The sequence below is a fragment of the Pygocentrus nattereri genome, chromosome 30 (assembly GCF_015220715.1).
Source record: "Pygocentrus nattereri isolate fPygNat1 chromosome 30, fPygNat1.pri, whole genome shotgun sequence".
In the NCBI taxonomy this organism is placed as follows: Eukaryota; Metazoa; Chordata; class Actinopteri; order Characiformes; family Serrasalmidae; genus Pygocentrus; species Pygocentrus nattereri.
This window is the reverse complement of record NC_051240.1, coordinates 4,801,140-4,819,432: the sequence shown is the minus strand read 5'-3', so window position 1 is coordinate 4,819,432 and position 18,293 is coordinate 4,801,140. Positions and strand designations below refer to the sequence as shown.

General features: G+C 40.5%; 1 protein-coding gene across 3 annotated transcripts in view; it reads right to left on the bottom strand.

Moving 5' to 3' along the window:
- Positions 1 to 1,675: 1,675 nt before the first annotated feature.
- rhbdl3 (rhomboid, veinlet-like 3 (Drosophila)) overlaps positions 1,676 to 18,293 on the bottom strand; it is a 68,432-nt gene continuing 51,814 nt past the window's right edge. For all 3 annotated transcript variants that reach the window (XM_017693087.2, XM_017693088.2, XM_037536587.1), the window contains 5 exons: positions 18,084 to 18,232; positions 11,667 to 11,779; positions 7,491 to 7,591; positions 4,481 to 4,541; positions 1,676 to 2,131 (listed from right to left, as the gene is read on the bottom strand). In XM_017693087.2, coding sequence (XP_017548576.1) covers positions 1,860 to 2,131; positions 4,481 to 4,541; positions 7,491 to 7,591; positions 11,667 to 11,779; positions 18,084 to 18,232 — 696 coding nt within the window. In that variant the 3' untranslated portion in view covers positions 1,676 to 1,859. The remainder of the gene's footprint in view (positions 2,132 to 4,480; positions 4,542 to 7,490; positions 7,592 to 11,666; positions 11,780 to 18,083; positions 18,233 to 18,293) is intronic.

Genomic DNA, 18,293 nt, shown 5'->3' with positions numbered 1-18,293 from the left:
TAATACCGGAAAAGGTTCAGCTGGGTTTCTTCTTTGTGCGATTTATTATTTATTGAACTTGGCGTTTTTTTATTTTTGGCAATGTTAAAATAAGAAAAAACACTGGAGGTACAGTAGCACTTTCTCTCCTCTCATTTTACATCACTTATAAAAATATAACGTTCACTATAAAGTCAAGCTCAAGAAACTCTCATAGACTTGCTAACACAAATTCACACACATTTAAATAGCTGTAGCTGGACCCTCAGGGAGTGAAGGAACACTGTATGTGCTAATGTGTGCTTCCTCTCCAAATACTGAGTGTTAGAGTGGGCTTAACAACTTACAGTTTTGCTCTTAAAGCTCGGATTTAAAGAGGAAACTTTAGTCCAAGATCAGTTTAAGGATGCATGTAGCTGGATACCTCACGGACGGCTAAAGGCTAAATATCACAGCTAGCAGCCATGCTAACTTGGTTGGGTGTAAAATAACGGATGTGCTTCTCACTGTTCTAAGAGTAGTTTAGTTTCTGTTAAGATGGGATTAGTTTTACATGTGAAGGTGAGGTCATTTTACCACAGGACGTCTGTAATGTAAAATTCTCTCAGGATTAGAAATCTTGGCATAAATGACAGAGACTGGAGCAGCTACTGCGCACACTTTACACACTGCCGTCACTTCACAACACCCATATGATTTTGTTTATCCTAACTATCCACCAAGCTGACTTTAGTGAACACATTAGCATTTTTATTAGACAATGTGCATAAAATTAAATATTTTCTGCCATTGTTCAAGTTTTAATGTTTGGAGTCGTACATTTAAGGTATGACAATATATATCGGCTTGATTTTAGTATAAAAGTAAATGTTTCTTCAACCTGCTAAATATGTAAGAAAACATCTTTTCCGTTAAATATAATGAAATATTTACCACACAGGATTAATATAACCTGTGTTTATTATTACAGCTGTTTTTTATAGCACCGGATTAATATAACCTGTGGTTAGTTCTATGGTTTGTTTTACAGCATGGGATTAAATAGCCTGCTTTTCCTACAGTTTTTATAGCACAGGATTAATATAACCTGCAGTAATTTATGCAGCATGAAATTATTATAACCTGTGGTTATATCTATGGTTAATTTTACAGCATGGGAATAATATAACCTGATTTTTTTTTCTACAGTTCATTTAATAGCATGAGATTAATATACCCTGCAGTCGCTTGTGCGGCCCATTTTATAGCATGGTATTCCTATAACCTTAGGTGACCTACACAGCTTGTTTTATAGCACAGGATTAATGCAAACTATTATTTTTTCTATGGTTGATTTTAAAGTATGGTATCAACATAAACTGGGTTTATTTCTATAGTTTGCTTTAAAGTAGGTAGAAGCTGTGAGGATCTGATGTTAAGAGTGTGTAATTTGTAAAAATTACTGACATCGCAGATTTTATTTGGACTAAAATCACTGTGAAACACTGGCAATGATTGCATTAGCCCACCCCCCACGGAAAAGTAATCCCATCTCAATAGTATTTTGATGTCATGCTAACTAGGAGGCTACTATCTTCTTTTAAGTGATGTTAGCATGTTAGCAAGGTTTTTATATTAGTCCACTTTTTTGCTGTTTATATGGGTTCATTTCTCCACTTTTACATTCAGTTTTGCTACATCTCGTTTTTTCTTCTTCTTCTTTTTGGACAGCACATGACGATGATCCACTTTAGGCACTAACACAGACATTGCCACAGATCGGAGGAGTGAGGTACTTGGCATTTGGTTCTCAAGCCACCACCAACCAAAACGACTGGTCAGGTAGCAACACGCACACATCCAACACGCACACCCTGTAGATCCCTCGTGCTCGTTCTTTTTCATGGTGCTGGAGGTAGCTTGACGTCCAGCAGGCTGTAGGCGAAGATGTTCCAGAAGATCCCGCAGAAGACGAAGAGTGCGTAGACACAGAAGAAGATCCAGAAGAGAGACTGCTCCTGCAGCCGCTGCTCGTAGTTCTGCAGCACCACCACCCCCAGCGTTAGTCCCACCACCACCCCACCCAGGTGGGCCACGAAGCTTGGGTTGGGGCAAGGGGGGAAGGCTGGGGGGTAAAACCTCAGCCACACGGCCCGGCCAAACTCCACACTCACTGAGCACCAGGGAGGAAGAGGAGGTTAATTAAAGAGAGAAACAGACAAAAAGAAGGAAAGAAATGTTTATGTATAATCTCTGCAGCATACTGAGCATGTGGAAATACCTTGTGAATATGCAAATGTATCTCATGAGTATGCAAAAGTATCTCATGAGTGTGTGAAAGCACTTGGTATGTGAAATTATCTTGTAAGTATGTGAAATTACCTCTTGAGGGCATGACAGTATTTGGTGAGTGTGTGAAAGTATCTTGTGAGTATGTGCAATCATCTTATGAGTAGTTGTGAATACATGAAAGAATCTTGTCAGTGCATAAAAGTATCTTGTGAATATAGAAAATAATTTTGAGAATGCTTGTAGATAAAGTTACGTAAGAGCACAAGAAGGTAACTCATGAATATAAAAAAGTATCTTGTGAATGCATGAAAGTATATCCTGAACACTTGTGAGTAGGCAAAAGCATCTCTTAATTCTGCAAAAGTATGCTGTGAGTATGTTAAAGTATCTCTTGAGAGTGTGAAATTATCTTGTGAGTATGTGAAAATATCTCATGAGTGTGTGAAAGTATTTGGTGAGTATGTGAAAGTACAACCCCAATTCCAATAAGGTTGGGACATTGTGTAAAACATACAAACAGAATACGATGATTTGCAAATCCTTTTCAACCTATATTCAATTGAATACACTACAAAGACAAGATATTTAATGTTCAAACGGATAAACTTTATAGTTTTTTGCAAATATTCACTCATTTTGATGCCTGCAGCATGTTCCAAAGAAGTTGGGACAGGGGTAACAAAAGAAAAACACCTGTTTGGAACATTCCACAGGTGAACAGGTTCATTGGAAACAGGTGAATGTCATGACTGGGTATAAAGGGAGCATCTCTGAAAGGCTCAATCATTCAAGGACGGGGCGAGGTTCACCACTTTCTGAACGACTGCGTGAGCAAATAGTCCAACGGTTTAAGAACAACGTTTCTCAATGTGCAATTGCAAAGAATTTATGGATTTCATCATCTACAGTCCATAATCTCTGAATCTTTTGATGAAAATCTGGAGAAATCTCTGCAAGTAAGCAGCAAGGCAGAAAACCAACACTTCGATCCCTCAGGCGGCACCGCATTAAAAACTGACATCATTCTGTAACGGATATTCCCACATGGGCTCAGGAACACTTCAGAAAACCACTGTCAGTGAACTCAGTTCGTCGCTCCATCTACAAGTGCAAGTTAAAACTCTGCCATGCAAAGCGAAAACCAGATATCAACACCACCCAGAAACGCCGCCGGCTTCTCTGGGCCTGAGCTCATCTGAGATGGACTGACGCAGAGTGGAAAAGTGTCCTGTGGTCTGTCGAGTCCACATTTCAAATTGTTTTAGGAAATCATGGACGTCGTGTCCTCCGGGCCAAAGAGGAAAAGGACTGTCTGGATTGTTATCAGCACAATCACGGTATGGGTAACTTGCACATCTGTGAAGGCACCATTAATGCTGAAAGGTACATACAGGTTTTGGAGCAACATATGCTGCCATCCAAGCAGCGTCTTTTTCAGGGACGTCCTGCTTATTTCAGCAAGACAAGGCCAAGCCACATTCTGCACGTGTTACAACAGCGTGGCTTCATAGTAAAAGAGTGTGGGTACTAGACTGGCCTGCCTGCAGTCCAGACCGGTCTCCCATTGAAAATGTGTGGCGCATTATGAAGCGCAAAATACGACAGCGGAGACCCCGGACAGTTGAGCAACTGAAGCTGTACATCAAGCAAGAATGGGAAAGAATTCCACCTACAAAGCTTCAACAATTAGTGTCCTCAGTTCCCAAACGCTTATTGAGTGTTGTTAAAGGGAAAGGTGATGTAACACAGCGGTAAACACGCCCCTGTCCCAACTTCTTTGAAACGTGTTGCAGACATCAAACTCAAAATGAGTGAATATTTGCAAAAAACAATAAAGTTTATCCGTTTGAACATTAAATATCTCGTCTTTGCAGTGTATTCAACTGAATATAGGTTGAAAAGAATTAGCAAATCATTGTATTCTGTTTTTATTTATGTTTTACACAACGTCCCAACTTCATTGGAATAGGGGTTGTATCTTGTGGGCACTAGTGAGGGCATTAAAGTATTTCTGCATGAAAGTGACTGCTAATGTATCTCATTAATACTCATGAGTATGCAAAAGTTTTTTGTGGTTACACAAAAGGAAATGAAAGAATCTTCTAAACTTCAATTTTTTGCATAGGTTCCCTAAGGGGCTCAGCAGGAAGCAGTAGCTGAATTGTGGTTGCACTTAAACTGCATGCTGTAAAATAAAAACAACTGCAGTTAGACAGATATACAGACTTACTGCAGACCAGAGCCATGGCCATCCGGAAGAGCTTAAACTGACATTTCATCCCTGACCAGTTCTGTATGAAAAGATACAGAGAGAGAGAGAGAGAGAGAGAGAGAGAGAGAGAGAAGAGGAAAGTGTTATGTTAGCACATGCTGTAGTAGTATGGCAGTATTACATGTATTACAATCTGTCAGAATGACTGTGTGGATCATAAGAACGTCAATGAGAGCTTTGTCAAATGAAATAATAGAAGCCATATCGCCCCCTACACTTCCTATAGTGTATTACAGTCTGTCAGCATGAACATTACAGAGCGCTTTTGTTTTTAGGTAAACGGCTTGTTTTTCCATAGTCAAAGTCATCGACAGCTAATCACCTCTGCAGCCCTTCTGTTCTGTTCTCTGCTGATGGTGATACAGTGTGAAACCTGAACCCTGATCACACAGTGCTGCTGACATGCACACTCAGAGTCTCGGCGTGGGAATCGCTGAGCAGGGAGGGCAGAGAGAACAGCACTTTCTGAACGAGCATGTTAATATTTGATGATGTGAGGGAGCTATTATACGGTCAGCCCAGTACAGGGAGGCCACTCAAGGTCAGAGCCCAGGGGCATCGTGGGAAAGTGGGGAAGACCTCTGAGGAAGAGTGTGAGTGAAATAAAGACGGTTTTGCCTCTGAGCAACAGCTGTTTCACTGTCTGTATGTATGATATGGGCAGGTTCTGTGAAAGAGTCAGAATTCGTTTTACATACATTTTCCGTCTCTTTTTATCCCTCTAAAATCCATATATGTAAATGAGCTCTGCTTTGTTTAGCTGCCCTCAGAAGTGTGGGGGAACTTTTTTCAGATGTGTGGATTCTGTGGAACCTGGAATGATTATTTCCAGACAACCAGGAACAGCACAATGTTTAATTATTTGCTCACATCTTCCACTCTAATATTTAAAATAGATAATACAGACTGTCTGCAGGAACAACACTCTGCATCACTTCTACAGGAATATGGGTGGAGCTACAGTGGGGCAAAAAAGTATTTAGTCAGCCACTGATTGTGCAAGTTCTCCTACTTAGAAAGATGAGAGAGGTCTGTAAATTTCATCATAGGTACACTTCAACTATGAGAGACAAAATGAAACTTTGCCCAACTGTAAATGGCTGTAGGCTGAATAGGTGGGGCCAAATAGCTGTCGCCTGAATGGGTGGGGCAAAATGGCTGTAGGCTGAATAGGTGGGGCTACACTACTGTAGGCTGAACAGGTGGGGCTACACTTCTCTAGGCTGAATGGGTGGGGCAAAACTGCTGTAGGTTGAATAGGTGGGGCCAAATAGCTGTTGCCTGAATGGGTGGAGCAAAATGGCTATAAGCTGAATGGGAGAGCTACACTGCTGTGGGCTAAATGAGTGGGGCTACAATGCTATATGCTGAATGGGTGGGCTACACTGCTGTAGGTTGAACAGGTGAGGCTAAATTGCTGTAGGCTGTAAATATGTTGTGACATCACAACCACAAAGAATCCAGAATGAGATGTTTTTATACTTTAGTTTCTATATATGAAATGTATGGATTGGGGAGTAAACTGAACATTTAAACATTTTTAACAATGCTTAAGAACCATGCTTAAATAAAGAGATTTCTGAGTGTAAAGAACCTCTTAAAGAGCTCATCCAAGAGCCTAGATTTTATGTAGAGATTGTTTTAAAATGTTCTTTGCACTCTTATCTCGTTTACAAAAACAGTTCACCAAAAAACATCCATTAAAATGTTCTTTGGGTAAACAAAATAAACAAATAAATCCATTTTTAGCAGCTTTGTTTTTAAGAGTGTATATGAACTTCACATAAAACAAGAAAAATGTGGTTTTCCTTGTTATGGGCCCTTTAAAAATTGAAGAAAGCTACAAAAGAGACAGATGCTGGCAGGTATGAGCACACACACACACACACACACACACACACACACACACACACACACACACACACACACACACACCATGTGATTGGAGAGGCTCACACAGTGGAATTTGTGGAATGTGTGAGACTCTCTTGGATCTGAACTCCATACTTTAAATCACAAAACCTCGACAGCGGTTCACAGTCACGCTCCAGCAAAACAGCAGAGCATCTCCAAAACTGAACTGTAACAAAGAGACTCTCCGTGTGTCCTAATTCCAGCACTCAGCTTTATATTCACATGCTATATTCACTGCAATTCAATAGAACTTTAATTATCCCCAAAGGAGAACTGTTGGCAGGCAGGCACATTTACTGGGGTCCAAAAGTCTGAGATCACTAGTGGAAATGTTTCTATTTTGCATTCCTTTTAAATTTAAAACAAAGTTTTTCACCACAAATGATATTAACAATTTGAGTACAATCTTTCATTGTTTACATGAATTTTACAATTTCGTAGTATTTGGTGGTGGCCCCCCTTTTGCTTTAATGACAGTGTCCACTCAAGCTGCATGGACTCTTCATGTTTTTGCAAAAAACATAAAATAATGAAGACAATAAAACCACACAAAAAACAGACCACCCAGAACATTAGAATGCCATACAGACACATACCATACAAACATATAGTACACAATTCCAGTCCACTGCTGATGTAGCCTGTTGGTGCTGTCCCAGAGGCAGTTTTGTTTAAAAGAGCAGGTGCAGCTGGGATCAAGGAAGACCTTGAGCTGCTGTACAGTGACAGCAGTGAAGATGCTGACTCGAGAGACGCTAATTGAAGGCTCCATGCAGGATAGGTCATGCTTAAACATACTTCATTCATCCTATGTGGAAAATCTGTAATTTTACTGCATAAATATGCCCAATTTGGACAGCGGCACAGCCCAGCCAGAAGAGCAGCAGCTCCTGGGGCATTGCGGCGTGAGGGCAGGGGGACAGGGGCATAACCAAGGCCACACAACCTAGTCAGACCTGGGACTGTTAGTTTGACATTACCGTCACTCTCAAGAGTCTACAGGCCAAGACACTGATGCACCCATTAGACCTGCATGCGTTTGTGGGTACGTTACCATGACAACGTTGGCCAGGTGGGCGGAGACCAGGGCGTAGACTCCTCCAGAAGAGCCGACCACAGGTGCAGTCATGTCAGCCACCGACACAGCCAGCGAACCTGGAGAAAGACCAGCACACAGTACTTGGTGTTAGTATGAAGGCTAATACTAACAGGCACTACATATGAAAGTCGTCTTCTTCTGAAGTTCTCGGAATAATGTTTAATAACCACTCATTACTGTTCTGTTATGTAAGAAAAAACCCTGTAAAAATGTAGTTTTTCATGAAGCAGCTCTGCGTATTTATCTGCTTATATAGCAACGCTCACTGATGTGTTCTTTTGTATGACGAGCAGGTTTTTAAATAATAATTGAAATATTCCAAACTATTATTAAAAGCACACATTGAAACTCAGTGATTTAAACACCTGAAACACCAGAAAAATTTGACTGCTGATATCATAACAGGGGGCAAAGTGGGTGTGGCCTTTGGCTTTACTTATTCTCTAAATGAACTTGATTAGGCTTTAATACGGTCATTTAAGGCGAACCGACAAAGAAAACATGGTCATTTGGATAAAAAACCTATTCAGAAGTGTCCTGTTATTTCACCGGATGTAAGAAACAACACCGCCGTCATAATGACATAAGCACTGATGATTGTGATAAAACGTCCTACAAACCATCTGCCTGCTCTGAGCAATGCTGCATGCGTTTGTGTGTACAAACTGTGTCATTAATGACAAGGAAACATGAATATTCTGACATTTTGGTGACACTGACTGTACAACATACAGTGAAACAATATCCAGCCAACGGTCTCTGCGGTCAGAAACTGACCACTGATAAAGGAGCAGGGGTCTCAAACTCATGTGACCTGTTAGGCTGATTGAAAAAGATGCAGGGGAGAAAGTGTGCATTTTTTCAAGAATGAGTTTAAACTACATTATTATTATTATTATTAGTAGTAGTAGTAGTAGTAGTAGTAGTAGTTACAGCAGAAGTATGAAGTATTTAATAAATATTTTAGCCTTCAATTACAAACCCATTTCCAAAAAGTTGGGACACTATGCAAATTTTAAATAACAACAAAATGCAATGATGTGCAAATGACTGAAACATTACATTTCATTGAAAATAGTTCAAAGACAACATATCAAATGTTGAAACTGAAGAAATGTATTATTTTTTTGAAAACTATATTCGGGATTTGATGCCAACAACACGTTCCAAAAAAGTTGGGAGGGGGGCAACAAAAGGCTGGTAAGGTTGTGTAATGCTTAAAAAAACACACCTGGTGGTTAACTGGCAACAGGTCAGTAACATGTATGGGTATAAAAAAGCATCCCAGAGAGGCCGAGGCTTTCAAGAACAACAGTTCTCAATGTAAAATAGAAAAGAACCATTGCTTTTCCTCATCTACGTGCATGTTATCATTAACAGATTCAGAGAATCTGGAGAAATCTGTGTGCGCAAGGGACGAGGCCAAAAACGTGTATTTGCTGGCCGTGATCTTTGGGCCCTCAGACATCACTGCATTAAAAACAGACAGGATTCTGTAGTGGAAATCACTGCATGGCCTCAGAAACACATAAAAAAAAAAAAAAGAAAATTCTTTATTCATCGTATTTATGTTTTTTCATAACAAAACCCATAAAATAAAATAAAATACAATAAAGGGGGTACTGCATACAAAAATAAATACATTTAAATAAATTAAAAAATGGTCACAATACATATCCTGTAACTACCCAATCACAACAGACAGTGCCAGCCACATAAAGTAGTCAGAGGTCCATAAGTGGTTCCCACATTTTCTGAAAAATGTCTCCTTTATCTTTTAGACAGTAAGTAAGCTGTTCCAGCTCCATAGTTTTTGACATCCGATGTCTGTGAACACAGTACTTCACTGAATCTATTGAATCTATAAATGCTAATTAAAACTCTAAAATGCAAAGAAGAGACTGGCGTTTCCTTCCGCTCTCTTTTCCCCATTAACTCATTAACTCATTAGAGTCTGATGTTGCTCCTTTGACAATGAACTAGACTAACTGACCTCAGACTGCAGCTCACTACACAAGAGGTGAATTAGGATGTTCTGCACTGTTTGTACATCACATTACCTGCATTGATTTGCATATCCATACAACAATAACAACTAATACCTTAAGAAAACTTTCAACCAGCATACCAGATGAACCAGAACATCGCCCCCTACCACTATCCGTCTAAATCTGGATAACAGCTAAGTTACAGTAAAATTACACGTCATGCTCAGAGTGCAGCCTTCATGCAGTTAGCACCATGCTAATTGTGCTCACTGATAAGCTTCCATTATTAGCTACAGCAGCCTTTGAGTTTGCTGTACTATATAAACATGGTCAAAGTTACAGTCCATATTGAGAAACTGAGCCGGTTCTGAACGTGTGATTTGTCCCTGCGATGTCAGAAAAACAAACACATTTACATTTATTCCCCTATGCAGACTACAGCAGTTTAGCCCCGCCCACTCATGCTGAAGTTATAAGCAGGGTCTCAGCCCAGACTGCTTTTTGTATGAAGTACAGTAGAGGACAACCAAACAGATCAGAGCTCATTTACATATATATTAGTCTTAAAGTCTTTAAGGCACAGTACCAAAGCACATTTTAGTGTGAGAGATACAGAGAGGCTATAAAAATGAGTTATGACTGGTTTTTGTTCATAAAACCACAGTAAGGAAAATAAAATGCAAGAAAAAGTAGAATGTGAGCCACAGGCGTGTGTGTAAAGATGGCGTGTGGGGTGTTTGAGGATGAAGATGAAAGCTCATGCACCGTCTGTAATTACGGTCACAGTCACTAGAAACACATGATTAGAAGGTGTAATCTCGCAGACAGACAGACGTACACACAGCTGGCTCTGCACACAGACACGCCTAAATCTCGCAGTGACTCTGCTACTGATCATAATAAACATTAGTTTTATAGTAAATAACCAACAATACACACAGCTGCTTAATATCGTTCTTTATATCACTGGAAAAAGCGCTGAATCTTATTGCATAAGGAGAAAGCCAATGGAAAATAAGTGAAAAACCGGAGTTTCCAAAACTGAAATAAAAAATATATTTTACATTTATCTGAAAACATTCACACGTGGGTCTGTCCACCCTTCCACTGTGAGAAGACAACTCAGCGCTATGGGTCTGAAAGGATGTGTAGCTGTTCAAGAAGAACCTCACTGAGAAAAGGAGACGGACACGTCAAACAAAGACTGAACAATGGACTGACCAGCCCAGAGTCCAGACCTCAACACCACTGAATGAGTTTGATTACTTCAGAAAACGATCAACCAGCTTCTAAGACTGAACTGTGGAGGTGTGTCTTTGAGAACCTGAAAGTACGTCTCCTGAAAAGAATGGAAGCTGTACTAAAGGTAAAGAGTGACACACTCAACACTCAGACAGCTGATAGTTGATGTAGTTGTTGAGGCATCTGTCTAATTCTGCTTGTTTGTTGTTGAATGAACATGTACTTATTGGCTATTTTGACTGGATGATAATAAATTGGGGCAGTCGTGGGCTGGAGGTTAGGGACCCAGCCTCGTGACCGGAAGGTCGCCGGTTCGATCCCCAGAGCTGACAGCACATGACTGAGGTGTCCTTGAGCAAGACACCTAACCCCCAACTGCTCCCCGGGTGCTGCGGATTGGGCTGCCCACCGCTCTGGGCAAGTGTGCTCACTGCCCCCTAGTGTGTGTGTGTGTGTGTGTGTGTGTGTGTGTGTGTGTGTGCGCTCACTAGTGTGTATGTGGTGTTTCACTTCATGGATGGGTTAAATGCGGAGTTGAAATTTCCCCATTGTGGGACTAATAAGGGTCTCTTAATCTTAAATGAAGCGGGAGTGGGGTGGGGTGATGAGGTTGGGGTGTGTCCTTTTCTGCACAGTGCTGTATCAACACATACGCAAAAGCAAGTAAAGTGAAAAACAGAAAAGTGTTAATGTGATATATTTTATTAATGTGGAAATGATGTACATCAAATGTACATGTATATTCAAATCAAATAAATTAAATGCAGCACTTTTCTCAGTGTGAGTGATTCTGTATTAAACCGCTGTTGAAAAGTTTGCATCCAGTGTTTTTGTAATATAAAACCAATTTGTTTTAGGTCATTATTTGGAAATGAGATGCGAATAATGCGGTTACACTCACCCGCCAGGACTCCGCATAGGTAGATAAGGCCGATCCGGGCGGCTCCGTGAACCATCTCAAGTGGCACTCCCACCAGCAGCTGCATGGCCATGTTCAGACCCAGGTGTTCAATCCTGTCACACACACAGCCAGCAGGGGGCGCTCAGCATTAATCAACAATATCTAACAACAGCTACGCAATAGCTACATCAACTACACTCTTTAAAAAGATGCTACGTTAGCAAAGTAAATGGTTCTATACAGAACCATGAACACTCGAAGGACAGGAAAAAGAAATGGTTCTATTTAGCTTTACCAAAGAAACCCTAAGGAACCTTCTTTTTTAAGTGTGTATAATCCATTGAGGTGCATATTATATCTGCATTTGTTCCACCTACGTCAGCTGATTTCACTACATATTCTACCTTCTTTGCAAAGGTAAAGAGCTGAGCAGTAAAAAGCCTTCATTAGCCTTGTCCTGTGATATGTAATGAAATGGGAAAATGATGAGGTGATGAGGCTTCAGTCATCCTCTCATCCATTAAAACATCAGAGCACCCGGACAGTTCATCCATCCCAAATAAAGCTGTGATTAAAACCTACTCTGCCTGCTGCTAGCAGACTTTACCCATAAACATTTCCACAGCTTATATTTCAGGCTTAGTTGTGATGGGGGAAACAGAGTGGCTAATCCTTAATAATGAACGCACAGCAGCAGAAATCTCACCAACACACACATCCCTCCATCTCCAAACCCTGAGTCTGACAGAGAATTATAGGGGATTCAAAAACATTTAGAAAAATCATTTACTGTGTTAACTGCTCTTTTACAAACCATCAAAAAACACACCAACCATAAACAATAATGATTATTATTGGTATTAGTTTTACAAGCTAACTCAAAAGTGTCTGGTTTTAAAATCAATACATTTTAAGGTATTTATTATTTGTAACTGAGAGGCTGGGTGCTAGTGCAGGATGCTTTAACAAGAAGGCCAAGTCAAAAACACAGTCTGAGGACCAACACCAAACAGGCTCCATCAACCAAATGATTCCAACAGCTAGACGTGGCAACGAGGCAAAAATATAATATTGCGATACTTCAAGAAATGTTTACAATACACACTACGTCACAATGCTTATGTTTTTAGATCAGTTGGACCAGTAGTTCTACATTTTCAAACTGCAAATACAATGATTTTGTTCAATATTTGTCACTAAATCCAGTTTAACAGGACTAATTTTGCTCACTTTATAATTAAATATAGATCAGTGTTTTACAAGTACTGACTATATGCATGGTATGTTCAGAAAAGCATATTGTATCGTATTGTGACATAATTTAGCATAATAATTATCTACATTGTCATATTGCCCATCCCTATCCAACAGTAGCACTGTACTGTTCTGTTGTTCAATAATGGTTTCTTTTTCCATTTGATGTGCTGCCAAATCAGGGCCAGAAAATAACCGAAGAAAACCTACGCAAGACAGTGGCTCAGCAACAGCTAACAGGCTAACAGCTAAAGAGAGCACAGAACACTTCAACACCAGTTACTCAACTTATGAATGGATTAATATGGAGAACTACAGCAAAATTATAGATTGTAAAAGCTTATTTTTGCACTTATGTCCTGATTACAGAACAGCAAAAACACTGCTGATATATTCTGAGTGCTTTTGAACTCTCATGTCAACTCTAATGACGAGCTGAGGATGGGTCCCCCCTGGTGAGCCTGGTTCCTCCAAAGGTTTCTTCCTCAGTTCTGAGGGAGTTTTTCCTTGCCACTGTTGCCCCTGGCTTGCCCACCGGGGGGTTTCTGTACATTCTTACAGTCCTGTTGAAACTCTGTCTTTTTCGGAATTCTGTAAAGCTGCTTTGTGACAACATCCGTTGTAAAAAGCGCCACAAATAAATTTGATTTTATGAACTCTGAGTAGCAGTAATGTTAACCAATCAGCACTCAGTAGCAGTAATGTTAACCAATCAGCACTCAGTAGCAGTAATGTTAACCAATCACCACTCAGTAGCAGTAATGTTAACCAATCAGCACCCAGTACCAGTAATGCTAACCAATTATATTTACACTTATGGCATTTGGCTGACACTCTTATCCAGAGCGACTTACAATTTGATCATTTTTACACAGGGAGGCCAAGATGGTGTTAGGAATCTTGCCCAAGGACCCTTATTGGTATAGTGTAGGGTGCTTACCCAGGTGGGGATTGAACCCCAGTCTACAGTGTAGAAGGCAGAGGTGTTACCCACTACACTAACCAACCACTAACAATTAACACTCAGTAACTGTAATGTTAACCAATCAGCACTCAGTAGCCGTAATGTTAGTATCCTACTGCCCAAAACCTGTTTGCTCTGGTTTGGACCTGCAGCCCACTAGCTGAGCTAAGCTAGCGCTGCTATCTAAGAGAGAAAAAATGGCTAACATTAGCTTAGCTAGCAGATCCATCCCAGATAGCAGACAATTCTAGGTGAATTCTGGCTAACATACACAAGCACTGACTTCCAGGACAGACAGATATGAGTATTAAGCTGGACAGCTTAGTATACATATCTACCTTTAAGGGCCAATTCTGGTGTGACTGTTGGGGCAGATCTGTATTTGGTTAATTTCCCCCTCAGCACTTTTGGCCCAGGTTTGGCATGTCCTAAGTGGCCCAACCCCCCGAACACCCATACAGAATAGACACTTTTAAAAATGTCAGTAAACTCATGTAATAGCGAATACACTGAATACACCATCCTACAGCTATTCAGTAAAGTAAAATGTGTGTCTGAAATGGCTAAAACTAAAATTGGGCAGAATTTCATAGTGTGAGTTCCCGCTGCGCTAACGTGCCTGTAAAATAATTAAAATCATAAAAGAACACTAATATTGCAATATAATGACAGTATTTCTGACCTGATCTTGCAGCTGCAGTGATTTTTTTCCACTCCCCCCCCACTTTTCACCATCTCATCACATGGCTAGAAACAAACTGTTCATCCAAAGCTGTAGTGAATGGTGGTTGCTGGTCGAGGGGTAATTACCCTGACCTTGTCCTCTTTATTACTGGAGAGTTGGTTTGGTTTCTGATTTGGCCCTTCTGGGCTCCGGTACTCTGTGTTAGCTGTCAGACTGTGAGTGCTGCGGCGATGCCAGGCTTGAGACGTGCTAATTCTGGATTTTTATTGACCCTCCGGCACCCAGATCTGTCAGCGCGGGTGTTCTGACTCATGCTGCAGCTCCGGGGGGACATTTTAGAGTCAAGCAGGTGATTTTAAACAGGAAACAGGCAGGTGAAGGGCACAGATATGGAGCAGTGTAGAGACTTGAAGGAGAAAAAGAAGTGGAGCATAGCTGGAGTTCTTAATAACTCATCTGTGTCTAGCAAGTACACTGAGCAAATGACTTGGTGCCTGGCTGCTTTTATTTAACTTACAAGTCATAGTGAGTTGACAGAAGGTAAGATGGATTAATACTGTTCAGATTAATGACTATTAGGCGAGAGTGGGGCACAACTTAATGCTGAGTAGAATATAACCTGGGCTTTATTTTGGTCGTCTTCTGGCCAGAGTAATACCATCCGCAAATAGTTACAGCAATCAGAAAGATATTTTTGCAGATTTACCTTCGATCACTCCTGTATTATTTTAATCTCCCTCTTGATGACTGTAATATGACACTATTTAAAGCACTTAAATATGTAAGACCCCCAAAGTAAACAATGAGGGAACTCCATCCCCCCATTTAGTTCCACAACAGCTCATTTTTTGAGCCTTTTTTCACAGAACATATTACAGATGTCATATGAATAAAATACAATTTTATAAAATACAATCATTTAAATAATTATGTTTTATCACATTCTTCTATTATGAAATTAAAAATAAGGCTGTCAGTGTTTAACACAGTGTCTTTTCACTAATTATATTTATTTGGATGCACATATTTTTTATGGATTTAGTTTGGCCATACAAGGCCATATGAATATATATATATATATATATATATATATATATATATATATATAGGTGTGTGTGTGTGTGTGTGTGTGTGTCTGTCTGACAAGTGTCTGAATACTTGTCTCCCCTCACTTGATCATAACTTTTGCCTGGTGTTGCTATGGAGATGGCAGTAATGAGGTCTCCATCACAGCGCTGATAAGGCCAAGTTACTGACCTTTGTCTGGTGAGTAAGGGTGTGTGTACGGGCGCTGCTTGCCCAGGTTCTGCATGTTTAAACGCTGCCATCCTGTTTGTGCATGAATGAAGCAGGCTCAGTGGGTTTTAGAGGAGATTACACACTGGGGAACATTAATACAGGAACACGCTAAAGTCCACCGGATCACAGCAGTCTGGTCACCCTTGGTCATCTCTCCTGCAGTCAACACAACTGCCGCTCACAGAAACCCACAAAAACCTGCTACGCCTAAAGAACCAAGTCTCTTAAAAATGCTTACATGGCTAACAATGAATGATAGCACTGACTACAGCCCTGTTAGCTGTAGATATTTAATATAAAATTATTGGGCTCACTAACGGCGATTAGCATGGTAACATGAACATTCTGCCTAAGGCTAACCAGACCCTGTTAGCTATTACCAGTTACCCTTGGGGGCAGTTCAAGTTCTACTGAATTAAACTGATTTGAATTGAAGTTAGCTTAGCAGTACTGGGAGGCACATTCACCTTAAAACTGTTTACTACACCATGAAGTGGGTTTATAAATTATAAGCTGCACTTCTATTTTATTGTATTGCACTGTGTATTGTAGTTTATTGTATTGTAGTTTATTGTATTGCACTGTGTATTGTAGTTTATTGTATTGCACTGTGTATTGTAGTTTATTGTATTGCACTGTGTATTGTAGTTTATTGTATTGTAGTTTATTGTATTGCACTGTGTATTGTAGTTTATTGTATTGCACTGTGTATTATAGTTTATTGTATTGTAGTTTATTGTATTGCACTGTGAATTGTAGTTTATTGTATTGTATTGTATTGTATTGTAATGAATGGCACAGAGTTCTGTGTTCAACTCTGCTCCTTTTTCTCTTGGTGTCTACAGTGACTTTTTGTTTCTAGCAGTATCTGAGCTCAGGACCGTCTTTTTCTCTAAGCTATTGGTAACTAGCAAAGATACTTTCTCTAGATTGACAAAGCACTTCTTGTAAGTCGCTCTGGATAAGAGCGTCTGCTAAATGCTGTAAATGTAAATGTAAATAAAAGCCAAATTCCACTCCGATGCGGTGCTGTGGATCTGCTGTGAACAAGACTGAGGGGTTGCGAATGCTTAGCGGCCGCAGCAGATTGAGTCAGATAAAGCTAATCCTGACTACATCCCTGCAGAGCTAGCATTCTGTGCCAAAACCACAAATTCCCAAATAATCTGAACACACCATCACACGAGCACACCATCTGACCAGAGCGAGACACAAATCATGAGACGCCGCTAATAAATCCAGTCGAAGATTACGTTTCACTACTGAAAGGTCTCTGTAATGTGGCTCTTGGCTTAGGAACAGCAACATCTCGTTCAAATAGGAGAAAACCCCTAGAAGCCCCTAGAAGAACAGGCCGGTCTTCTGGTTTTGATAGATTCCAAACATCACCTCCACAGCTAATTAATGAGCTAATCATCTAATGCTGAACCAGCACCACAGCCGCCCCAGGACTAGCTCCGAGCTCACTAACAGAGCACTTAGGTAAGCATAAACATCGCCAGGTTTCAGTGAGCATGAATTGTTTGACAGCCACAAGAAATATTGCTTCTCCACATGTAGTAATTCCCAGATGGTACTTTAAAGGAGAACTCTGACTAAGAAAATGCTGGCAGAAGCTACTGGAGTAAAGTAGCAATATGCCAATGAGACTGTGCTAACTGCTTGCATGCCTGAATTAGTGCTTTGATTTAGTAACGGATTCAACAAAGTTTCATGACTTGCTGATTATTAGGTGTATAGGATTATCAGTGTCTTTATAGGGTGTCCACTTGGCTTAAAATCGATCATGTGGCTAACAATGAATGGCAGTGATAAAGATCAGGCACCTACGTTCTTGAATGGTGAATGGTTTGAAAGCCTGGAAGCTAGAATATTATTTCAAAAACACATTTGAAATCTGGTGAAATCTGACCAAAATTACACAAACATTGCTCAAAAATGTACTTTTTTTTTGTCTTTTTTGGCTGCTATACATGTTCATATCTCCACAAAAAACAAGGCTTTCTCTTGGTTCCGCCTTTATCAACAAGGTGACTGACACTTTTTATTGAAAGTCCAAACTTTAAACTTTACAACAACTATGTTTACAGAGGTGGTCTTCAAAGGTAGGCAGCAGCCTAAAGGGTCCCATAAGCCAAAGGCCCATGAAAGTACAAAGATTACCATGTACAGTGTAGGCTAGCAGTGACTGCTAAAGGCTAGTGCTAGCACTCACCCGGCATGCATGAAGATGTAGCTGAGGTAGCGCCAGGCCTGAGCTCTGCGCTGAGGGTGATATGGCAGAGGACTCTTCAGGAAGGACGGAGAGGAAACCTGCAGCACCCAGCGGTCCAGCTGCAGCCCGTAATACACAAACACCACCATCTGAGGGAGCAAACACAGCAGCAGAACTTAGCTGGAGCTATCTCAACTAAAACAGACATGA